Below are 26,136 nucleotides of genomic sequence, written 5' to 3'. Positions count from 1 at the left end.
AATTACTACCACATTGCACAGGTTCTTATTCTCCTGCGCTTTACAGTGTTCTGGGTATTATTTTTTCAATCTGTGTCTTTATATTGATATTGAGTACTTAACATGATTACTAATTGAAAGGTTAACTTTAAAAAAATATTTACTCCTGTGTATATGTGTGACTTTCTGTGTGTATGTGCACGAGCTGTTGATATTCACCGAGATCAGAAACTGAAGTTACAGGCATTTGGTTGTGAGCCAATCTCTGGTCATCTGAAAGAATGGCATGTGCTTTTCATCACTGCCCCAACTCTCCAGCCCCATGTTTAATCTTTAATTTGCTATTTATAGCAACATTTTTCTTTTCCTTTCTAGGTTAATCCCCGAGCACTGTTATTTGGTCACACAGCATCGATCACTTGTTTATCAAAAGCTTGTGCTTCTGGGGACAAACAGTACACTGTGAGTGCATCTGCAAATGGGTAAGTCGTATTCTGGGTTTGGTTTTGTGTTTTTCAGGTCAGGGTTCTCTGTGTAGCCCAGGCTGTCCTGGTGCTCGCCCAGTAGATTAAGCTGGCCTTGAACTCACAAATCTGCCTGCCTTTGTCCCCCAAGTGTTGGGATTAAAGGTGTGAACCACCACCATCCCACAATATTTTGTCTTTTATTTTCAGATGTTTGGTCAGGCTTTTCCTTTCCCCCCTAAATTTTCTATGTCTTTAAAAAATGTACATTTTGGCTGGGTATGGTAGTGTATACTTTTAATCTTGTCATTTAGGTCACAGGGTCATGTAGATCTCTATGAGTATACAACCAGCCTGGTTTACAAAGAAAACTCCAGGCTTGCCAGGGCTACATAATGAGATCCCATCTCAATAAAAGGATGTATTATGTATTTGACACTTACAAATTGGGTTTATAAGGGCAGAGTTAAATAGCACTTACTGCTCTTCTGGAGGACCTGGATTTAGTTCTCAGAATCCATGTCAGGCGACTCACAATCTTTAAATTCTGCTCCAGGGGATCCTCTACGGACACCCACATGCACATGGCACACCACACATAAACATATAGGTAAAAAATAAATGTTAAAGTCGTGTTTATAGATTGCCATGTGACTTTTCTGTTTTTGTACTTTATAACTTGCACCAGTTTAGGGAGTTTTTTTTTTTTTTTTCTATTGCAATATTTTCTTGCACTATCTAAAACTGAAGGAGGGTGTTTGAATTACAGGGTTTTGCTTTGTTTTGTGTTTTTTTTTTTTAATATTTATTTATTTATTTATTTATTTATTTATTTATTTATTTATTTATTATGTATATAATAGTCTTTCTGCGTGTATGCCTGAAGGCCAGAAGAGGGCGCCAGACCTCTTTACAGATGGTTGTGAGCCTCCATGTGGTTGCTGGGAATTGAACTCAGGACCTTTGGAAGAACAGGCAATGCTCTTAACCCGCTGAGCCATCTCTCCAGCCCGTGTTTTTGTTTTTTTGAGACAGGATTTTTCCACATAGCCCTGGCTGTCTTGGAACTGCCTCTGCCTCCTGAGTGCTGGGATTAAAGGCATGTGCTGCCTCGCCTGGCTTGACTTATAGTTTCAAGGATATATATTTTTTTCCACAACTGGTTTTCTGTAATACTTTATTGCTTTTCTTTGCTTTTTGAGGAATTCAGAATATGATGAAAGTAAAAGCACACAGTAGTTTGCATGGCATTATTGAATCAGCGGTCATCTTTGGGGGCTTTTAAAAAACTCAGGTGATGCCCGGCTGTCACAGGAGGGAGGCGGAGCTCTGCCAAGTCTTTGCCCTTGTCATGCCGCTGAAGCTCGTTCTGCTCTGTCTCAGAATGGCCCCTGTGGTGGAGAGGCAGGCCACTGAACGGTGTCTGTGGGGCCCAGAGGGGAATAACTATAAAAACATTTTTGGGTTTTTTGAAACAAGTTGGAGAAATGTAGGAATTTATATGAAACATCTTTTTCTCTTCTATAATTTTTGGGTTGGAATTTATCTTTTGGAACAGGAAGAAATAACAGCAAGTAAAATGTAGTACTTTTGTTGTCGATTAAAGGATAATTTTCATTGGAATACTTGGTTTAATGAGAATGTTGATAGAAAATTGTTTCAGCAAGGCATGGTGGTGTATGCCTGGCATACCTGTAAGCTCTACAGGAGGAGAGGTAGGAGGATTGCTGTAAGATAGAGACCGGCGTGACCTCTACTCCATAGTAAATTCCAGGCCAAGCAGGGCTACATAGCAAGATTTTGTCTCAAAAACCAACCACCAAACAACACAAATATTTTTATGTCATTTGAGATGTAGCAATGATATCAAAATGAAAAACTCCAGTAAATATCATTACATTTTATTAATATTTTCTGTTAAATATACCTTTTTCTTTAAAAGACAAGGCATACTCATATGTCCAATTTTCAGTGTATTTTTAGAATATTTTTGGTATTCATGGAATAAAACTAACACGAATAAGAGCTGTAGAAGTGTACTGACGTTTAGGTTTCTGTTGACATTGGCCGATTGGTGTTCTGCAGTGCTGCAAGTGCACAGTGCACTGATAGCACAGGAGGGCAGTCTAGATACCGCTATCTCTTCCATTGTGTAGCACTTGAAGGCTGGCTCTGCCTCCTTATCCCTGCTTTGAGCTTCAGGACAAGGGAACAACTGCTAGCTGAAGCAGCCACTATCAGGAACCTCTGTGAAGGAGTTGGAACATTCTAGAGAGTCTCACAGGTCTGCCCAGAACAACTCACAAGACTCTAGCAACCAGTGAGGAGCTAGGAATATATTTCTACTATAAAAAGGATGGAGACACAGGTGGGGTGTTGACAGATTGCAAATGGGATTAGATAGTGAGCAAGAGGAATGGAAAATTTGATCAATAGCAATGGTGAATATTAGCTACTTTCCTTCCTGTAATATATTAGTTTCAATTGAAGCTTAACTCTAAGCCACTGTACTTTTATATATTAGATTCCGAGTGAGCAATTATTTTGTTTTATAGAGAGATGTGCCTCTGGGATGTGAATGACGGCAGATGTATTGAATTTACAAAGTTAGCCTGCACCCACACTGGCATACAGGTTTGTATCTATTTCTTTGGCTGAGTCAACACTGTTTATCACAAGTACATCATTAAAACATGGTTTAAAGCATTCAGCCTGTATTTTTATATGAAAAATCTTGGAGAGAGGAAATATGAGAAATTTATAATGGTAAGTACTCCTCAGAAGATGGGAGAGATGGGAAGAGGCATGGCATGGAGGAGACCAATGGAGAAGGATGAGACCAGCCAGTTATCACTTCTGCCTCTGGTTTGGGCTCTCCTGGTTACTCAAGGGAGAGCTTGTATAAGTCAGCTGTACAGTGGAAGTTCGTCAGTCAAACTACCTTGAAAGAGACAAAGTTTATTTTGGCTCATTGTTTTAAGAGTTTCCAGTTCACGATGCAGGTTGCTGTGGCAGGATGCTGGCGGCAGTAATGGGGAGTGAGTGGTAGAACAGAATTACTTAGCTCATGGCCACAAGCAGAAGAGGGGAAAGAGCTTGGCATTCTGCAGTACTTTTTAGGGGTGTATCAATGGTGAAAAGACACCCCGCTAGGTGAAAAGTTTTTCTAGCAGTAACCTTTAGCACATGGACTCTCAGGGAAACCCTGATGGCAGATTTCTATGAGTTCAAGGCCAGCCTGATTTACCTAGTGAGTTGCAGGCTAGCCAGGGTAACATAATGAGTGAGAGCCTGTCTAAAAGAATCCCCTAAGTCTCCCTAAGGCAACAGCAACAAAGTAGTACTGCAACTTGTCAACAAAACTTTCCATACGAATACAGCTCTGACAGTCAATGATAAATGTTTATAGGGAGGAGATGATTGACTGATTTTCTGCCTATCTTTTACCCTGGTGGCAAGAACCTATACATTTTTTTTCACCAGTGTTTTTAGAGCATATGTTTTTTTATTTGAAAATCATATTGGGCTGGGGAGATAGTACAGTCAGTTAAATTCTTTTTGGCCTCAAATTCACAAAGATACACCTGCCTCTGCCTCCCGAGTGCTGGGATTAAAGGCCTGTGCCACCACTGCCCAGCTAGTCAGTAAAATTCTTGTGAGGACCTGGGTTTGAGCTCTTGAACCTCTATAAAAAGGTGGGTGTGGTGGTACATTCTTGCAGTTCCAGTGCTGGAGTGTGGAGCCTGGTGGAGCCTTGGGACTCATTGGCCAGCCAGCGTAGCCTACTCTGAGTTTTAGGCCAATGAGAAACCTAGTCTTAAAAGGGAGGGAGGGAGGGAGGGAGGGAGGGAGGGAGAGAGGGAGGGAAGGAAAAAGAGTGTGGTGCTTGGGGACTGACACATGAGGTTGTTCTCTGGCCTCCACAGGCACATGCACACATTCATGTGCACCCACATACACACATGTAAACACAAATTGCTTTCATTTTATTTTAGTTTAAAGCTGTAAGTGTCAAACACATGAAGCATAATTGACTTTTGTACAATTTGCAGTTATGGCTTAAAAACCTCTGGCTTAGGGGCTGGAGAGATGGCTCAGTGGTTAAGAGCATTGCCTGCTCTTCCAAAGGTCCTGAGTTCAATTCCCGGCAACCACATGGTGGCTCACAACCATCTGTAATGAGATCTGGTGCCCTCTTCTGGCCTTCAGACATACACACAGACAGAACATTGTATACATAATAAATAAATTTTTAAAAAAAAAAACCTCTGGCTTACATATTAGGGAAATTATTTCTGTTGAACATATTTTAAGTACTTTTAAAAGAATCCAATTCTGTACAAGATTGTCTGTGTTTAGATTAGCAGTCATATGTAATAGAAGATGCCTTTTGACTGATTCATGGGTATTATGGCAGTTTATTCTGTGCTCCTTATTCACTCAGATCCAGAAAATGGCTATTTATTATTGTTATTATTATTGTTATTATTGAGACAGGACCTCTCTACATAGCCCTGACTTTTCTGGAATTCAATATGTAGACTCAGTTGGCCACAAACTTACAGGCAAACTGCCTTTGCCTCTCAAGTACTGGCATTAAAGGTGTGTGGCATTACATTGGCAAGGACTGTTTTTATGTATACAGAGATAACCCTTGCTGACATTTGCACTCTCTGAACTTACTGTAATTACAGGAAATATTGCTAAGTGATTATTATAACATTTCATTTTAATATATTTTGAGAATTTCATACATGAGTTTAATCCATTTTCATCATACTTCTCCACTCCCAAGTTCTCTTGTGTTCCCTTCCCCACTCACCTCTTAAATTCTTGTTATGTAATTATTATTGTTTCTACCGAATCCAGTTAGTGTTGCCTATATGTGCATGGGCATAGGGCTGACTACTTGGGCCTTGACAGCCTGTCACTGGAGAAAACTAGCTCACCCTCCCTCAGTAGCTCCCCATCAGTTGGTGTGGGGCCTTGTGAATCCTTCATCCACTCATGCTGGAATGTTGAGTGGTATGGCCTTATGCAGGTTCTATACAGGCAACCACAGTTGTTGAGCGTTCATGAACACAACGTCTGTATCATGTCCAGGGATACTAGAGACATCTTTTTTTAATGCTCAAAAAACTTGAGGATGTAATTTTAGACATCCTCCTTCCCAATATCAAAGTGTCTTAAATACTAAATTAATATTCAGAAAATTGTTTGGGAATATAACATTGCATAAAGGGTGGAGGTCTTTTGCCAGACAATTCTAATGAAATATCCCTGCTGTCAGGAAAGTTCTCTTCTCTGGCAATGTTCTCTGTACACTTTCCACATGACATCCCCCCAACCCTGTATACACAAGTGTCAAGTGGTCCAGGAACCTTCCTTTGTGTACTTCATTTGCTTTTGATCAACCTTCTAGGAGCTAGAGGCACTCCCTTGTGATGTCTGCATGTTACTAGCCTCTGACTTCATCTTTAGAGTTGTGGTTTAACCTTCACATTTAGTTAAGCTCTCCTTTGATAATGTTTATACATTGAAAAGTTGAACTCTTTCTTGTACAGGTATTGAATAATTAAGTAAAAAGCCCCACTTCCCCCACCACGTTAATGTGTGAGGATGGGATTGTATGAGGGTGAGGACGGGCTGGATCCTGGTACTCTGGTGGCAGAGACAGGTAGATCTCTGTGAATTTGACACCGTGTCAGAAGGTGTACGTCCAGAGTTCCAGGCCAGCCAGAACTACACTGTGTTCTGACCCCGTATCAAAAACAAAATAAACAGCCGGGCGGTGGTGGAGCACGCCTTTAATCCCAGCACTCGGGAGGCAGAGGCAGGCGGATCTCTTGTGAGTTTGAGGCCAGCCTGGGTACAAGAGCTAGTTCCAGAATAGGCTCCAAAGCTACAGAGAAATCCTATCTTGAAAACAAACAAACAAACAACCACCACAACCAACCAAATAAAAAATCCCAACCAAACAAAGCCAAAACATGAAACCAAAAATGAGCCACATATATCCCGATGAAAATTATAAAAGTTGCTTTGAATGCTAGAGATGAAGATAAAAAAATGATTTTTTATTTTTGCCTCATGAGAGTTCAAAAGTGAGTATGTGACATGAAGAAAGGAATATTTTTCTTAAATTTTGGAGAGGATTAGTATAATCTGACATGGATGTACCCATATAAAATTCCTAAAATAATTTAGTGTTTAGGGGAATATCATGTTTAATGAATGCATGTTAATTAAGTAGCTGAACTGAAGCAGTACATCAACAAATAATATTTTTTAAAATTTGAATCTAGTTCTATCAATTCACTGTTGGAAATCAGCAAGAAGGAAGGCTTTTATGCCATGGACATTACCCTGAAATCCTCGTTGTGGATGCTACCAGCCTCGAGGTGCTGTATTCTTTGGTATCAAAGATATCGCCAGACTGGATTAGCTCCATGAGCCTTATCCGCCCTCAGCGGACACAAGGTCAGTGTACTATGCCCTTTGGCAGTTTAACTACTATCTACTTTACTGTGAAGTTCTACAGATTGTCAAAGTTAACAGTTTTGGTTATATTCTTGTATTCAAGAGATACTTGTTCCAATAATTTGTGAACTAGCCCCGCAAAGTAGTTTCAGCTGGATGAGAATTTATGTTCACCAGCATTAGAGTATCTTCACTCTGTGATGGATCCCTAGACTCTGGGATGCTGTAGCTTGTATGGATGGTTTTCTTAAGTGAGGGTGAGTTTGCATGGTCAGCAGTATGGTGGTGATGAGACCCATAGCTGCATGTGTGTTTGTCTGCGTTCTGGCTTTGTCTCTTGCCGAGAGGTACCATTTCTCACGGAAGAGGATGAAAAGGGAGGAGATCAAATTTGATGAGTTTCTGTAACTGTGTGGTTATACTCAGTAAATGTTACTGAGGAACAGCATAATTTTTGACAACAATAATGTCAACACCAAGCACAGAAGATTATGTTTCCTACTTGTTGTTTAAGTTTGTGGGAGCAGGCTGTTTAATGCTAGAAAGGAGCATGCTATTATTAACATGGGCTTCTTCCTGTTTTAGAGGACACTGTGGTAGCGCTCTCTGTGACAGGCATCCTGAAGGTGTGGATTGTCACCTCTGAAACTGGTGGCATGCAGGTGAGATGGACAGTGATTTCTTTCTTACTGTAGAATTTAAACCTTTAGTAATCAGGTATTCCTAAACTTAGTTTTTTTTTTTTAAAGGAAAAAGTGTTTCAATTGAAATAATAGAAACATATCATCCAGAATATGAAGTAGAGAAATGTAATAGGTGTTTTCCTCCTGCTTTTGTTTAAATTAAAAGTTAGAAGGTAGCTTTCTTGAATGAAATAAGTCAACCACCCATTTTAGTTACTCTTGCACCCCACCGCCGACAAATTAGTGACAGAATAGCCGACATAAGCATTCTGAGGGAAGAAGGACCTACTTTATTTACGGTTTCAGAGACTTCAGTAGAGTCCTTGGCATGACTGGCCAATAGTGAGCGGCACCACTGCAGGAGTGCACGGGTGAGGAGCCTGTGCACCTCATGACAGCCAGGAGAGAGTAAGGAAGGGACTTAGGGTCAGGTATATTTCCAAAGGCATGCCTGCAGTGACCAACTTTGTAACCATGCACATCACCTAAAGTGTCCAAAGCCTTCAAGTATGTCAGCACAGGGTGGGAAGTAAGGTTTAACATTGAGCCTGTGGAGACATTTCATATTCAAACACCAACACCGTCAAAAAAACATATAAATCTATCCGTTAGTCTTATTTCATGGTACTGTGGCCTAGATCAATTCTATGACAATACTGGTGCCATTCACTTCAGCTAGGGAAATATTAGCTTTTGATCTTGGAGAAAACTGGGGGAGGAATTGATCACTTTTGTTTTTTCTTATTAATTCAAGTATATACAACCATAGGAGGAATCCCATCTGCTGCCATTTCCAGTAAAGATGTTTTCTGACTCACCATCAGGGCTTGAATATTGGTAGCTTTGTAGAAAAGACATTTTTGCCTAGCTCTTTTTTTTTTCCTTTTCTCTGAAACAGGATTCTGTATCCTAGAACTCACTCTGTAGACAGGCTGGCCTCTAACTCACAGAGATCCGCCTGCCTCTGCCTCCTGAGTGCTGGAATTAAAGGTGTGCGCCACCACCGCCCGGCTGCCCAGCTGTTTTTAAGAGTACATCTTTGTAGCTTTTACTGCCAGGGCTTTTTCCGAGGATCTAAAATGATGAATGCATCACATGTTACTCTTGTTCCCTGGTGATATCTTTATCATTTTGTGATGACTTTAATTATTTAATGCATGTTATTCTTGAGATTTTTTTGAATTTTTTTCCAGGATACTGAGCCAATATTTGAGGAGGAATCAAAACCAATTTATTGTCAGAATTGCCAAAGCATCTCCTTCTGTTCATTCACACAGAGGTCACTCTTGGTTGTCTGCTCTAAATACTGGAGGGTAAGTTGAGTAGATAAATATGAAGTTGTCCTTTTATCCCTCGTGATAAAGTCTCGTTTATCAGATTTTTAAAGATTACCCCAAGGATGTACTTGGCACAAGACTGACAGTCATTTGGAAGTCCTGCTGAGTTCTGATGTTTTTTGAGGAATTGGGACTTAATTCCAAGTAGCTGTGTTTTGTTGTTCTACCCCTGCAATGGATGGTTTAAGGACTACGTTTTCTTGGTCTTTTTTTTTTTTAATATTTATTTATTTATTTATTTATTATACAATATTCTGTCTGTGTGTATGCCTGCGGGCCAGAAGAGGGCACCAGACTCCATTACAGATGGTTGTGAGCCACCATGTGGTTGCTGGGAATTGAACTCAGGACCTTTGGAAGAGCAGGCAATGCTCTTAACCTCTGAGCCATCTCTCCAGCCCAGCTTTGTTGGTCTTAATTTCTACTTTTTGTTACTATTTCAGTTATTGATGGTAATTAGGTCTCTGTAGACTGGACATTTATCTTCATATTGTGTTACTGAACCTGAATAATACATTTATCTCTGACTTCTTCAAATTGAAAGTTTACAGCTAATAATGAGAGGAAGAGGTTTTTTCTATATTGCTTGTCTTTAATAATAGATAATGAGCCATTGTGCTTTGTTCTGGACTTAGCAATTTTTCAAAACTTTACATGTATTTTAAAAAATTGTTTATTTTTTGTGATTTTTAAAAATAAAATTACATCATTATCCCCTTCCCTTTCCTCCCTCCAAAGTTTCCCATATATTCCTCCATGCTTTCTTTCACATTATGGCCTCCTTTTTCATTAATTTTTGTTACATATATATGTATAAATATATATATATATATATATATATTTATATATATATATATATTCTTAAAGACACAAACACAGCCTGCTCAGTCTGCATAACCTTGCTTGTTTCAGGTATTGGATAGTGAATGGGTATGTTTTCTCGGGGAAGACTGTTTCTTTCCCAGCTCTCGCACACCTTAGGTGCCTGTAGTACTTTGAGTAGGGTTGAGGTCATGTGGGCTTTTTTCCATCCATGTTAACATGTGTTGTTTTAGTCTTTGGTCAGCTCATGTTTAGGCAGTTATGTTGGTGAGACTTTATGATGTAGCTTTTTGCATTTCTAGGAAACACAATCTCAAAGCAAATTTCCTCTTCCTCTGGCTCTCACAGTCTCTCTACCCAGCCCCTTCTGCAATGATCCCTGAGCCTTAGATGAGGGAGTTTTTTTGTAGAGGTTTTCATTAGGACTAGACTCCATAACTGCATTTTGATTGGTAGTGGTTTCCATCTGTTGTAAAGAGAAGTTTCTTTGATGAAGGGTAAGGACAAATATTTAGAGTTTAGTTAGGGATTATGCTGGTTGAGTATCTAGTACTTTTACTATCAGAAAAGTATGCTAGTATTTAAACCCGTCTAACAAATCTCCCCAAAACTTGCATTAAAACAGTAGAAATTATCCTTGCCTGGTTTTGTGGGTGGGGATTCAGGGCCTACCTTAGCTGGGCACTTCTGGTTCAGCGTCTTTTACAGGCTGACATCACTGTGCCTTTGGGACTTGGATCTCATTTGCAAGTTCAGCTTTTGGAGGATGTCTCTCCTATCAGAGCAGCTCCCAGCATGCTAGCAGGCTTCTCGCACAGTAAGTGAGCAAGAAAAGGGAATTTAAGACACTCTTAATTTTAGAGTTGAGAGCTCATGCTTTTAGCTGCATTCTAGGAACACAAAATAACCCTAGAAACTGTGTGAAGGGAGGAGGGTGTTAGGTGGGCACATCCAAGAAGCCGCCTACCACGGTGGGAACAGTTGCTTTTCCTAACTTAAAAAAGTATTTATTTTTGGTATATGAATGTTTTGGCTGCACGTGTATCTGTGTACCTACCATGTGCATTCATGGTGCTCTTGGAGGTCAGAAGGAGGTGTTTTATCACTTGGAACTGGAGTTAACAGATGGTTTTGAACTGTCATGTGGGTGCTGGGAATTGGGGGGGTCCTCTGGAAGAGCATCCAGTGCATTTTAAAAATTTTGTGTATTCTTCGTATGTTTGACATCATGCTTCCTGATTCCACCTGTCTCCCCCCCCCCCCCCAATAAAATTTAAGAGGAAAAAGAAAAGGAAGAAGGGGAAAATCTCATCATGGAAGTTTCTGTGTGACACAGTGAGTCATGCAGTAAACCCTTTATCCATACATTTTTACTGCAGGAGTTTATCACAAAAAAACAGTGGTCTGGTTCGAGACCCCCGGTCTCTGCTATATTGTCAATGTTAGGCCCTCACTGGAACTTTTCCTGGTTATCCAGTTGCTGCCTGTGTCTGGAGATTCTGCAGCCATGGGCATACAGGACTCACCCGTCCTATCCCCAGCTCTAGCAGATCACATATGGAGTGGATATTGGGGTGGGCAAACAGATAACCCTGGTTCTGGGCCTGGGTGGTTTCAGCCCACCAGCTCTACCTGTCCTCACCACCATTATGAGCTCTCCAGCAATGCCCGGCCAGTTCACCCCTTGCAGTGGTGAGCAAGGGGCAGGGCCAGTTCTCCAGGTTTTGCATCCTCAGAATCACTTTTCCCACACCTACACCTTCAGGGTGAGCTCTGCTGTATTGCCCAGGTGAGGCATAGGGGGCCACTCTCCCGAGTGCTGCGGGTGGTGGAGGGCAGGGGCAGCTCTGGCCCTGGACCTCAGAGCCAGCTATTCCACCACAGCCAGAAGTCACCCATAGCTGGGACCTGTTGAAGATAACTGCCCTAGCTCTCACCGAGAGAATGTCCTCATCTACTGTAAAAGCCTAGGTTTGTTAAATATATTTGCAGAAGTTTTCTTTCAGCTGAAATGCTATTTTATCACATTTAAATTGTAACCAGCTGGAGTCAATTGAAAAGTGACTTTCTTTTGCTCCTAGGTGTTTGATGCTGGAGATTACTCCCTGCTTTGTTCAGGTCCTAGTGAAAATGGACAGACATGGACTGGAGGGGACTTTGTGTCCGCAGACAAAGTGATCATCTGGACTGAAAATGGGCAGAGTTATATTTATAAACTCCCTGCCAGGTATGAAATATATACGTTTAGTCAAATGTAAAGAGTTCACAATTTGAGCTGTAACTCTAAAGAATGAACATTTATGTAGTGTAAATATTTAACTTCAGAATGTCTTAAGGTCTGTATATAATCCCAATTTAAAATCTAGGCACAAAAAACCAAGTGGGTTTTTTGCATTTATTTATCTACTGTATGCATGTGTGCACATGTATGCATGTATACCACTGTGCATGTGTGCAGGCCACAGAGCAGCTCATGGGCATCGGTTCGCTCCTTCCATATGTACATTCCAAGGATCAAACTCAGGTTGTCAGGCTTCCCAGCAAGCTCTCTTACTTGTGAGATAGCTCATGAACCCTCAAAGAATTTTTTTAAGTTATTAAATTAAGCTTAAAAATCCCATTCTTGTCGATTCTAATAAACTCTTCTTTATTTTATATGTGTGTTTATATTTCACATGATTTATTTTATGTGTGTCTGCGAGAGAGAGACAGACAAAGAGAGAGAATTTTTCACTGTAGTTTTGACTGATTACGTAGATGAAGCTGTCCTTGAACACACATCTGCCTGCCTCTCAAAGGCCTGCGCCACCGTGCCTGGCCCTCCTATCAGCATTTTAAGTGGATCCTCTCTTTTCCTCTTTCAGTTGTCTTCCAGCTAGCGATTCATTCCGCAGTGATGTGGGGAAAGCAGTTGAAAATTTAATTCCTCCTGTGCAGCATAGTCTCTTGGATCAAAAAGATAAAGAGGTAAAGTTCTTCAGCTATCATTTATAATTGATGGTTATATCTAAGGTGTCTAGACATTGGCAAGATTCAATAAAATCTAGTAGGGTGTTAGATTTTGCAAAAACTTTTGGTATGGTCAATTGTAAACACATTTCAAAATTTTCAGATTTTAAAACTATGTATGTATATATGTAAAATTATGTTATATTAACTGTTGAATAGTACCTGCCTTTATCTAAGAATACAAGTGATCTTATTTTGATTATGTATTGGAATTGGCTTTTTATAAAATTCATATTGACAGTTAAAACACGGTGAAGATAGTTGTTGAAGGGAAAGGATGACTACGTGCTAGTACTTACTATTAATGCTTTTGGTACTAATGCTTTGTCATGCATTGGTTACTCTCCAAAGCCAACTAGTGAGTCAAATAACTCGATATTAAAACTGAAAACTGAATATTTTCTGTATTAAAATAGAAACTGTTTTTAGAAAGCCTTTGTACTGTCTGTTTATATTTGAAATGCAGGGCTAGAGCAATGGCTCAGTGATTAAGGTCATTTGTTGCTCTTCCAAGACCCACAGGGTAGCTCCCAACTGAAACCAACTGTGGTTCGTGGGGAACCGGTACCTTTCCTGGTCTCTGTGGGCAGCAGGCGTACACGTGGTACACAGATTCAGATGCAGGCAAAAGACTCATAAACATAAAAAAATGAAATGCAGTCACACGTAGAGTGAATTTTCTACTCTGGTCTCTGGGAGTAGTAAGAAAGAAGCTTTGGGGAGGAAGGTTTTCTATAAGGTTTCTAACGTTTTGTTCAGGTTCTGGGTTCCATTTTTATCATTCTGAACTTTATATCCCACCCATCAATGGAGACTGTAGGAACGATGAGCTCATCATTTTGAACCTTATGTCCCACCCACCAAAGGAGAATGGAGGATAAGAGAAGGGAATGGATTTTTTTTTCTATGAATATTTTGAATATAGAATTTGTACATCTATCGGGAGACAGAGGCAGGCGGATCTCTGTGAGTTCGAGACCAGCCTGGTCTACAAGAGCTAGTTCCAGGACAGGCTCCAAAACCACAGAGAAACCCTGTCTCGAAAAAAAAAACAAACAAACAAACAAAAAAAAAACAAAAAAAAAAAGAATTTGTACATCTAGGTGTATTTTAATATCCTGTATAAATTATTTGCTTTCTATTTCTTGAACTCCTACTTGCTACTGTCCAGCTCAGTGAGTCACTTCTAGCTAAACTAAGTGCTAGTGATGTGTATGAAAAGCCTGCATTAATAAAACAAAATAGTTGCTATGACAAAATACTTCACAAAAGCAATGTAAGGAAGAAGAGCTCACTTTGGCTTATAATTTGAGGATGATCGTGATGGGACATCTTAGTGACAGTCGTGTAAGGCAGCTGGTTACATTGCTTCTGTGACCAGAAATGCTGGTGCGTAGCTTGCCCTCTGCGATATGCACTCCTGACCCCGCCCATGGGTGCTGACCACACTCAGGGTGGGTCTTCTCACTTCAGCTAACCATCTAGAGGATCCTTTACCCGTGTGTTCAGAGGCTCCATCTTTCCTGAGTCTAGATCCTGCTGAGTTGATAACCATTAACCATGGAATAAGGTTTCTTCAAGTATCACCTCTCTACTGTGTGCTCGTGTATTCTAAGTTGAAATGTATGTATGATATGGTGAGAGACACTGATTCACTGAAATGTGATATTTGTGGTTATGGCTCCCATAGCAATTCCCTTTAACTGTGTAGTTTTTAATTAAAGTTATTAATATTTAAATAAAGCTAAATACTTGGCTGCGTTTAATATTACTAGTTTCTAGAGGCTAGTACTTTTTATGATGCAACCAAATACTACAACTAGATTATTTGTTAACTATAATATTTGAAACTGAATTTTATTTATTATAATTTTTATGCTAAAATTCTGTTAAAATTAGTTATGTAAATGTGGCCAATTAAATGCTACAGACTTTTTATTTTTTAAAATGTGTAGTCTGGAGAAATAGCTTAGCTCTTTAGAACACTGGCTTCTCTTTAGTGGACCTGGATGTGATTTCCACCACCCGCGTGGCATCTCACAGCCATCTGTAACTCTAGTTCCAAGGATCTGGTGCCCTTTTCTGGCCTCCACAGGCACCAGGTACTCATATGGTGCACAGAAATGCAATTATTCTTTGTGACGTAACAGTGGGCAGGAAAGATAGGATTAGTGAATTGTTTTCTTTTAGTGATATATTTTATTTTAATATTTATCATATTTATTTATGTATATATTAAGTATATACATGAGTACTATATTTGCTTCGTTTCCACCTCATGCTTTCCCACCTCCAGCGTCTCCCATGTCCCTTTGCTCCTTCTTATCTTCATGATTTCCTCTTCCTGGATTATCATTGTTGCATATGTATGCATGTATAAATTCAATCTGCTGAGCTCATGTTGTGTTGCTTTTGTGTAGAACTCTTTGTTTTTCATCTTTTAAGTAGAGACTTCTTTTTGATTAAGAATGACCTAATTTCTAAATTAATTATTTAAAAATAACTAAGTAAATTACCCTGTGGTTGGTAACCAGTTTTTATAAAGTTGAATAAAAGACTATCAAGAGTAGTTTAGAGAAAGGCTATAAATACAGTTTTTCATTTCCTATGCTGTACTGCAAGTGACATGAATAGTAATGTTATTAAATTACATGCAAATATATTGAATAATCATTCTGTAAACACTTTTTAGAACTGGGATATGAATCAAATAATTGAATACCTTTTTCTGATCACGTTAATGTCTAAAATATTTGATTCTAAGCTGGGCGATGGTGGTGCACGCCTTTAATCCCAGCACTCGGCAGAGGCAGGCGGATCTCTATGAGTTCGAGACCAGCCTGGTCTACAAGAACTAGTTCCAGGACAGGCTCCAAAACCACAGAGAAACCCTGTCTCGAAAAACCAAAAAAAAAAAAAAAAAAAAAAAAAAAAAATTGATTCTAAATACAACTAAAGAGACTTGATTTTTTTTTTTTTCTGGCAGTTGGTAATTTGTCCTCCTGTTACTCGGTTCTTCTATGGATGCAAGGAATATTTGCATAAACTATTAATTCAGGGCGATTCTTCTGGACGGTTAAATATTTGGAACATTTCAGACATAGCTGATAAACAGGAAGGTGCTGAAGGTAATAGTAAATCTTGTGCATTAAATATATAATTCTTTCATTATAACACTTTGAATCATAACAAAATTGAAAATATAATTTTCTTCTAAGATTTATATTTGATGAAAGTAACTTTTACATTACTGAATCAGTTAATGTTATGTATTTAATGTTATTTTTTAATATAAATATATTTATTTTATATGACACCAAACCTCTACAGGACTAAAAACGACAACTTGTATTAGTTTGCAAGAGGCATTTGACAAACTGAAGCCTTGTCCTGCTGGGATCATAGATCAGCTAAGTGTGATTCCCAACAGCAACGAACCTCTTAAAGTGACTGCGAGTGTCTACATACCAGCTCATGGACGGCTTGTTTGTGGCCGGGAAGATGGAAGCATAATTATTGTGCCTGCCACCCAAACGGCTATAGTGCAGCTGTTGCAAGGGGAACACATGCTCCGAAGAGGTATACTGGGGGTCTAGTTCTGTCCACTGTGCTTGAGGACACTGTAACTGTGATGCTGAGAATAAGAAATAAAACCCACTGGTATAGTTGTTAGTCTAGTTGGTAGTTTAATGTATATTTGATGAAATATTAAATATGACATGGGAATTAACTACTATAATATGTTATATAACCCAATATAGCAACATTATTTTCATTTGTACTTTTAATAAATATGGTAATTTTATTGAACTATTTTATATTTTTCTTTTGTAATAATTCCTTAGACTATTATGACAATTTGACATGTTTAGCACATTTCGGCATAGACTAGCTCTGCTTTAAGGTCCAGTTAGTCTTGGGTAAGTAGTAGCTACTGAACTTCACAGACCAGTCCTAGAAGTAAAGCTATAGCTCTTCCGGTGTTTATGCTTGCTGGTTGAAGCATCCTGAGACTTTAATCTTCAAATTTTGAATCCCCAACCTCTTTCACAGGTTGGCCCCCTCACAGAACTCTCCGTGGCCATCGGAACAAAGTTACATGTTTGCTGTACCCTCATCAGGTCTCGGCTCGCTATGACCAAAGATACCTGATATCTGGAGGTGTGGATTTTTCCGTCATAATTTGGGACATATTTTCTGGAGAAATGAAACATATCTTCTGTGTTCATGGGGGTGAGATCACGCAACTTCTGGTCCCACCTGAAAACTGTAGTGTAAGTTCTTTATTTTAGATGATTTCTCTACAGTGGAGGGGGCTTTTTGCAATTAGGCATGTAAATGGAATCCACGGGGATTTAAAGGAAATACAAGAGTCAACATAACTCTTATAACATGTCTCTAGTGGCAGTTTGGAGCGTGCTGCGTGAATGAATTGAAAAATTTTGTTTCAGAGCAATTTAAAAATCCCAAAAGATTTTCTCTAATACCATTAATTTTGAGCCCATCTAATCAGAATGACAGCGAGCATGCACTTGGTAGATGCAGTGTGTTTAGGAACTTACTGATGTAATTTATTTTAACTGTGATTATCAGCAGGGAAAAGGAAACATTGCTATGATAAAGAACTAAACAAAGTGTTCAGGCTTAGATAGGGATGAAGAACTCAGAGGTTCTACTTGCCAGATAGACAGCCGCCATCATGACGGAACAAGGTCTAAGGGCTCTCTCCAGATAGACAGCCGCCATCATGACGGAACAAAGTCTAAGAGCTCTCTCCAGATAGACAGCCGCCATCATGACGGAACAAGGTCTAAGAGCTCTCTCCTGTTTCCTCACTGGCGCTTGTCTCAGCGGACAGCTAAGATGCACTCATTTTCCTGTTATCTGTCCTTAAAAGCCATTCTTTCCTTACTTTATTTTGGGCTCTATATTTTTTTGATATCTTTTTTTCAAAAATCTGAACTCGGGTCCTCAGGATTGTGCAGCAAGTGCTCTTGCCCACTGCGCCATCGTTCTAGCCCTCTCGAATGCTGTGCTCTAATGCTCTAGAGCTGTGAGTCTGAGATTCATTTCCTTTTCGACAACTGAGAAATCTAAGCAGTGCAGAATGAATAACAATTGAATGTTTTCCATAATTGAGCAGCTGCCCAAGGTTTACTTGGGTGAATTATTGACATCTAAAATCTGGGTGAAGGGAACCACAAGGGTGCTCTAGATGTCTGTGGAATCTGGGGGAGAGGAGGAGGGAGAGGAAAGGCAGCTCTTACTAATACCCAGGTGTCGCAATGGAAGATGGCTTCTAGCCCTCTCTCGTCAGGACTGTGGGTCACTTGAGAATGCTCTGATACCCCCTCTCTCCCATCGGCTTACTTTGCCTCCTGTGCTGTTCAATGACTTCTTTTTCTTGTAAATTCCAGCATCCATACTTACCAAGACCTGAAACTTTTTGTTCTCACATAGGTTACTGATAGCGAAAGGAACTAGATTTTGGAAAAAATATGAAAAGAACAAAAGAATCCTAAAATACCAGGAGTACTTTATAAAAACATTTCCCTTAAGAAAGTAGATGGACGGCATTAGCAGCAATATAGAGAGCTACAAGGCTAACAACACTAGTAACCCAGTAGAATATTTCCTACTTGAGGAGTAGGAGATATCTTTGCTTGCACTTTTCATGTCTCCTCGGTTGGTTTTCAGTTGAAGGATGTTGTTGAATTTAGAATGTTTCTGTACATGATCATGTGCTAACACTTTTACTCAATCCACACTGTGTATTTGGATAATCCAGATACATGCTTTTAGAACATGGTTTGCTTTTGGAAGTAAAGGGAAAAGTATGGATTGGAACAAAGAATGTGGCTATTTATTTCTTTAAACAATCTTTTTCTTATTTTACATACCAGTCCCAGTTCCCACTCCCTCCCCTCCTCCTGCTCCCCCTGCCTCTCCCCCTCCCACCTCCATCCACTCCTCAGAGAGGATAAGACTTCCCATTGTAAGTCAACAAAGTATGGCGTATCAATTTGAGACAGGACCAAGGCCCTCCCCGCTATATCTAGGCTGAGCAAGGTATCCCTCCATAGAGAATGGGCTCCAAAAAGCCAGTTCATGCACTCGGAATAAATCCTGGTCCCACTGCCAGTGGCCCCACAGATTGCCCAAACCACACAACTGTCACCCACAGAGAATGTGCCTTTTTTTGTTTTTCAAGACAGGGTTTCTCTGTGTAGTTTTGGTGCTTGTCCTGGAACTAGCTCTTGTAGACCAGGCTCGCCTTGAACTCAGAGATCTGCCTGTCTCTGGCTCCTGAGTGTTGGGATTAAAGGTGTGTGCCAACACTATCTGGCTGAGAAGGTGACTTTTTAAAGTGTAGATTTTATTTGTTTTGTTTTTGGTAAATATGAACCTAATATTTATTTCTTATTAAATGGATGATTAAATTGTCATAGCTGCTTTTTTGTTAGTATATCCATTTAGAGTAGACTATCTGGAGAACTAATAAATAATTAGTACCACTTCTATACTTCTACATGTGGACATCTTTAATATGTGAGCTAAAAACCTTTTATAAAACTTATTATATGTTAGGGAATGTCTGTTGTCACATAATCTCTAAAGTGATCCAGAAGGGGGCAGCATGGGTTTGTGAAGACAGCGTTAGAGGTCTCTTGTGTGATCATTACTGTTTGGACAGTTAATTTCTATTTCTGAGGTACAATTCTGACACTATGAATAGCTTATATGACTAAGTGTGTATTAGCTTGACAAATGTTGATAGCCAGGAAGAGAAGTTAACTAATTAGATTGTCTTTTTATTTAATTTATTTCTATTTTTAGAATTTTAGATGTGAGTACTGTATTTACATCATACCTACCCCTCTTCATCCCCCGCAACACTTCCTATATCCTCCTACTCCTTTTCAAATTCATGACCTCCTCTTTTTAAATTATCACACACACACACACATACCCACCCTTTACCTTACGCAATCCATTTAGTGTTGGTTGGATGTGCGCATGTTTAGGGCTGAACACTTGGGATTATATAACCTACCAGGAGGTTTGTTCCGGGAAACATCGATTCCTTCTCTCTCAGCAGCCATTAATTGCCTGCAGGGTTTCCATTTATGGGTAGGACCTTGTGAGATTTTCCCTGTCGATACCGGCGTGTCAGCTTATGTTGTCATTATGCAGGTGTTATGTCGGCAGCTGTCTGTCAAGACCTCTTGTATGCAGTTTCCCCAGCGTATCTAGAAGACACTGTTTACAGCAGGCATCCAGTTCCTCTGGCTTGATAATGTTCTGCCTCCTTCTGCATCTGTCCCTGAGTCTTAGCTTTCCTTCTTAATAATGTTTCTTTTTCTAAAGACAGGACTCAACACTTTTCCCTCTTAGCACTGTTCTCACGTTTTTGAGTCTAAATTTGGATTTTTAATTGAATTTGAATGTTATGTTTCAAAGCAATGCTTATAAACCTAACATAGTATCTTAAGCAAAATAAGCATCTTAATATAAATTAAGCAAAATCAGGAAGCAGAACTGTTACTGTTTATTAAAATGAAATTTTCAGGGCTGTAGAGATGGCTTGGCAATTAAGAGCATTTGTTGCTCTTTCAGAGGATCCAGTTTCAGTTTCCAGGACTCACATGGTAGTTCACAACTATCTCTAATATCAGCTTCTGCGTTTATGATGCCCAATTCTGGCTTCCTTGATCAAAGTCTACATGCACCTGAGGTGTGTGTGTGTATAAACACTCATATACATAAATAACTTAAAAATGTAATTATGTTTCCTTTTTCTCTTATATTCATTTTATTTTGAGAATATTTTCATATCATCATAGGTGAAATAAAATAATTAAAAATTAAATATTTCTGGAGAGAGCATATGGAGGAAAGGAAGGCAAGTAGCTCTCCTCTCTGAATTCCAGCCCAGGGTGGTCAGTGGGAGTCACTTGTAGAAAGGATTTCTGGGGATCTGCAGTTAACACAAGGGGTGGAGAGTTTCTAGAAGGGAAGACTGGGGAGCTTGGTGAGAAAGAGTTAATATAAATAATTTTAAGACTTGGCCTCTTCATTTTCACTTATGTATCCCTCCCTTTTTTTTGAGAAAGCTCTCACTTTTACTCTGGCTGGTTTTGAACTCACTATGTAGACCAGGCTGGTCTCGATTTAAACAGAGATCCTACTGCCTCTGCCTTCTGAATGCTGAGATCAATGGTTTACACGACTATACCTGGCTTCCTGTTGGTACAAGATTGCTTTTAGTGATTTAAAAGATAATTCAATTTTTACTGGTTTCCTCTTACCAAAACTGGACATAAGAATTAGTATGGGTGAGTATATTGTGTAGGTTGAGAGTTTCTTCAGATAGATTCTTAACTTGAAATTTGTGTACAAAAATAAATAATTGAAATATATATATTTTTCATATAATACATCTCGATCATTCTTTTTTCCTTCCCTAACTCCTCTCAGATCCTTCTAATTTTATGTTTTCTATCTCTCTCTTTTAAAAAAGGAAAACCTCCCTACCCTCCCTACTATATGTTCTCTATCTCTCTGTTTCACAAAAATACAGAAACTAAAATCAAAACACACACTGGGTATATCCACCACACTCTAAGGCAGACCCCATGCCCAGGAGTAATTGGCTGGTACAAAACAAACTTCATCTTTTTGTGGAATTTTTGTTTTGTTTTAAAATTATTTTGTCATATTAATTTTTCAAGGCATTTAAACTGATATTGCCATATTGCCCTTTATAAGTTTAGAAATAGGATTGTCTAGCTGCCATTGTAGTTACAGAATTCTTCGCCATCCTTTTCAGTTTTATGACTTCAGTTCTTGGGGAGGCATGCATGGAGAGTCTATGTAAGTAAAGCTCCCAGCTTTAATCAGTAAGTCCAAAAGAATTAGGATAGAATAAATTAGACATTTTGGCTAGTTATGTAGTTTTATGTTTTCTGGTCTTTCCTTCATGGTGTGGGATCATATCCACGTCTTCGAGCGTGTTGGACAAGTGCTGTTCCATGCATCTCTATCCCTGTCCCTTGGGCTTTTAAGAGCCATTCTCCTCAAGCCGCCCAGGTGGCTCTGGAACCTGTAATCCCCTGGCTTTGGCTTCTGAGTACTGGGATTGTGGTCACCAGCCAGGTTTTGTGTAGCTTTTTAATCTGTGATCATATGCTACTATATTTAAGATAAAATGTTATTTTTTTCATGCTATATATTCAAATTTTGTAATTTGCCCTAGCTTTTATGTAGGATTTTGAAAAATTCAGTACAATACAAAGAATTCTCAGTGAAGATCCCTTTCACACTAATAAGAAAGATTCATTCTTCTGACTGTGCAGATGTTATACCAAGCATTTAAGAAATTTTGTTATTTTTGTGATTTTTTTTTATATTTTGAGTCAAAAGAAAATTCCAATTGGCATGAATTTATTTATTTATCTATTTATTTACTCTGTGTGTGTGTCTGAGTATCTATGTGTGTGTGTATGTGTATTGGTGTGCATATATACATCCTTTGGAGGTCAATTTGGATGGAATTTTTTTAAATTAGAGACAAGGATATAATTGTGAATAAGATATAATCCCTGTTTGATTAAGTATAATCTAGTAGAAGAGTCAGATTAGCAGGCAGCAGCAGTGATGGAGCATGAAAGCTTGCTTTTTTCCCCTCAAAGTACTCTGGAAATACAAGAGTGGAGGGTTTCGGGAGACTTCCAAGAAAGATTGTATCCGCTCTCCTGGGGCATTTTTGTTTTGTATGTGTTTATAAAATCATAAGTGATTTGCAGAGCACTTAGCCATGTGACTGCTCCATGGAGGAGTGTAGAGTGCTTGAGTTTCCTCTAGCACCTGTACTAGATTGTCTCTACTAAATAAGAAGCTTGGACTTAGGCATGAACTTGATATAACGTGTATCACTTTGAAACTAACAAGCAGATTTTAGAGTTTTGTATGTTGTGCAAGTTAGCTGTATGAGAGCATTGTAAGACACTTTATTTTATCCTACTTTGGAGGGATGACTGGAAGAAAAACCTGAAGATAATAAAATATGAAACTAGAGGAAGGTGAACTACTAAATCAGTTTAGAGAAAGACTAGACACCCTGCTGCAGTGAAGTTAAAGTGCAATGACAGCGAGTTAAAAAGGAGTGTGTGAGCCAGGTGTGGTGTCGCACGCCGTTAGTCCCAGCGCTCAGGAGGCACAAGCAGGCCGATCTCTGGATTCTGGGGCTAGAGTGTCACCACACTCAGTTGGAATGGGCACTTTAAAAAGATACACCGCGAGCTGGAGAGCTGACTTAGTGGTTAAGAGGACCGGGTTCCCTTCCTAACTCCCACATCTGCAACTAGTTATGGGGATCTGGTGTACTTCTCTGGGCTCTGCAGGCACAAATGCTGTGCACATACATACACTTGTACACATGAAATAGGAAAGGAAAACCCTAAACAACAGCAACAAAATAAAAACCAAACCTCTATGCTGGGTGTGGTGGCACCCGCCTTTAATCCCAAAAGTTGGAGGCAGAGGCAGGAGAGTTCCAAGATAGTTCAGATTATACATAGAGGCCCTGTTCAAAGCAAAAACTAAAACAATACACCCCCACAACCAACAACAGCAAAAGGAGTCTGTATAAAAATCAGACTTGGCCGTCGGTTCAGACTTTGAAAGGAAGTTGGAGAAAACAGTCAGCTGTAGGCACATGTGACTTGAAATGGCCAGTGTGCAGTTAGGCCAGAGAGAAACAGATGAGAAGTAGACAAGGCCTGGGTTTCTCATGTTTGTAATTCTCTGCTACCACTGGAGCTAATTAAACCATTGCTAGTGTTAGTCTTTTCTTATTAAATTTGGGGTAGGGGGAGCCTAATTCTGAGGAGATTTTTGCCCATTTGTGGTATGGAGTGAGCTTTTATAACCGTGCATTGTCTCCTGTGTGCCCTATCTCAGATATAGCGGGTGGTTTTGAACTTGTTCAAGCTAAGAATGAGTCTCTTTTCAAGAGAAAAATCTGACTTTGAAACTTTTCGAGAGGGTGGGAGGAAGAATTTATTGTTTATAATTCTTTAATTGACATGGTAATTGTTCATTTTGGGTGGACTACCAAGCATTTCAATAATTCAGCATCTTTTTATTACATGAAATAGAAATTTCGAGATATGAAGAGATTGGGTGAAAGGTTTTATTTCCTCCTAATTTTTTAGAAAATACTAAATTGTACTATGCCTCCCTGCTCATTGCCTGGAATTGGGGTTTTCAACTGCCTGAAAAGCCCAGCTGGGTCATTTCTTTGTGACGGCCCAGAGTGGATCACAGAGGGGAGCAGCTATTACGTTTGCAGGGCCTTTAGGATGACCTCCCCATCATGAGAGGGGAATTTTGTCCCTTCTATTGATTTCCTGTGGACATACATTAAACCAGTCACTGCTCTCTTGCCTACTAGTGTGCTCTCAAGGTTAGATTTCTTTGTGTGCTTGATACAACGTAGGCTGCAAACCAGTATCTCTTTTAAACAAAGATATAATTAGCGCACAGGTTTCTTTAATATGTTGTTAGGAAAGTGGCATGGATCCCTTCAGAATATCCAGTTTAGAAAAGCGAGGATGGTATTTAAATCATGAGAAAGCAAATCTCTGCTTCTATGAGAGACACACAGGTCATTATTGTTCTCTAGGAAATGTGCAGGTATAAATAAGGTAAGGCAAGCAGATTATAATCTACACTTCAGTTCTTTGTTAGCATTCATGTTCTCAGTTGAGCCAAAAAAACTGAAGCTGTTCCAGTAGATAGCCAGCTGGGTTTCAGCGTGTGCTGATAGATAGCTCAGCTGTGGGGATCTGGTTGGAGTGCAGAGTGGAGAAGGCAAGCATGTTTGTGCACATACATGCAAAAATTTATTGATTGATTGATTGATTGATTGATTAATCTAGGTTCTTGCTGTGTAGCCAAGGCTAGGTTCAAACATGTGATTCTATTGCTTAAGCCACCTAAGTGCATGTTACCATGTCTAGCACTGGTTGACACTTTTGAGTTGCTTAAAACAAAACAGATCCACACCACCACCACCACCACCAAAAACCCATTAGAATATTTTCAGGGTTTTAGTATTTAGCTATCTTAGTCCATAATGCCCATTGAATACATAATTGAAATGAAAGTTAACATTTTATTGTTTTAGACATAAAGTAAAAAATAATAAATTCAGATAAAAAAACTGTTCAGAGTATAGTGGGGGTGATCATTGAGTTGTTCAGTGAAGGCGTAAGTCATAAACAATCCCACACCAGTTTGGAATTATGATTAATAGGGTGGTATTTATTTAAAGGGGAAAAAACTTACAGATCACCGTCCCAGACAACAGCCCTCTGAACAATCAGGAAGAAGTCTAGTCGCTGAACCAGAGCAGGAAGTAAAGAGAGAGCAAGGAGGGAAGTAGCCACTTTTTTAAAGGAAGTGAGACCAGCGGCTATTGGCTGGAGGAGCGGAAGGACCTCCCGCAACAGTTCAGTTGAACATTTTTATTGAATATAAGTTGTTTGAAGTGCTATAAAATTTGTGAATATAACTTTAAGATATTGGTGGTTATGAAATGAAACTATTCAGCACAGGTTTTCATATAAGAAAATGGTCCTGAAAAGAAGAAAATAAGGTGCTTGAGGAATTAGAAATGTTTAAGTGGACACCTCCACATTGGCAGCATCTAGTAATGCCCTCAGAATAGGTATAACTACACTTTAAAAAGATGACGGCTGTGCTACGTAATGATATAATAGTGATAATAGTATAGGCATTATATGACCTTTTTTGTAGTTGGATAAGTATAGTCACTCTGATAGTTCATATGCATCATTCCGTGTAATCTAAAGAGCAAATCTGTGTGATGCTGTCATTGTTAGCCACATTACATAGACAAATAGCATGCAGAGAAGTCATAATTCTGATTCACACTGCACAGATAGCGAGGCACAGAACTCAAATTTGATTTGAAGTCATCTGATTGGATGATATGAACTTGGCTTACAAGCATAGTGCCTCCTGGCAGATTTAGTCGTTCTTTAAAATTTTATTCCTCTATTTTTTTTTAGTATTTTGTGTTATTGATTTATATAAGTATATATAATTTCGATACGTTTATTCAATCAATTAAAATTATTGAAGATTGTTTTTAACCTTGTGAAGCAAAACAACCATCTTTCCTAAATTTCTAATTTCTCTATGAGGACTGTTGATTGCTCTCTTTTCCTGTAAATTATCTTTCAGTTTTTCTTCTTTTTTAGTCAGGTATAGAATCTTTCAGTTTTAATTTCTCGTTTTTTTTCTCCTTTAAGCATATGGCATGGTTTTAAACTA

At 39.2% G+C, this 26,136-nt stretch overlaps 1 protein-coding gene across 2 annotated transcripts in view; it reads left to right on the top strand.

Moving 5' to 3' along the window:
- Positions 1-26,136, top strand: part of Wdr7 (WD repeat domain 7) — a 273,057-nt gene that overhangs the window by 13,674 nt on the left and 233,247 nt on the right. For both annotated transcript variants that reach the window (XM_057788617.1, XM_057788616.1), the window contains exons 3-12: positions 355-461; positions 2,999-3,077; positions 6,749-6,923; positions 7,509-7,585; positions 8,800-8,919; positions 11,847-11,992; positions 12,630-12,732; positions 15,761-15,902; positions 16,105-16,353; positions 16,828-17,048. In XM_057788617.1, the coding sequence (XP_057644600.1) occupies positions 355-461; positions 2,999-3,077; positions 6,749-6,923; positions 7,509-7,585; positions 8,800-8,919; positions 11,847-11,992; positions 12,630-12,732; positions 15,761-15,902; positions 16,105-16,353; positions 16,828-17,048 (1,419 nt within the window). The remainder of the gene's footprint in view (positions 1-354; positions 462-2,998; positions 3,078-6,748; positions 6,924-7,508; positions 7,586-8,799; positions 8,920-11,846; positions 11,993-12,629; positions 12,733-15,760; positions 15,903-16,104; positions 16,354-16,827; positions 17,049-26,136) is intronic.

This window comes from Chionomys nivalis, chromosome 14 (assembly GCF_950005125.1).
Source record: "Chionomys nivalis chromosome 14, mChiNiv1.1, whole genome shotgun sequence".
Taxonomy (NCBI): domain Eukaryota; kingdom Metazoa; phylum Chordata; class Mammalia; order Rodentia; family Cricetidae; genus Chionomys; species Chionomys nivalis.
The sequence above is the reverse complement of the archived record's forward strand: the minus strand, read 5'-3'. Positions and strand labels throughout refer to the sequence as shown.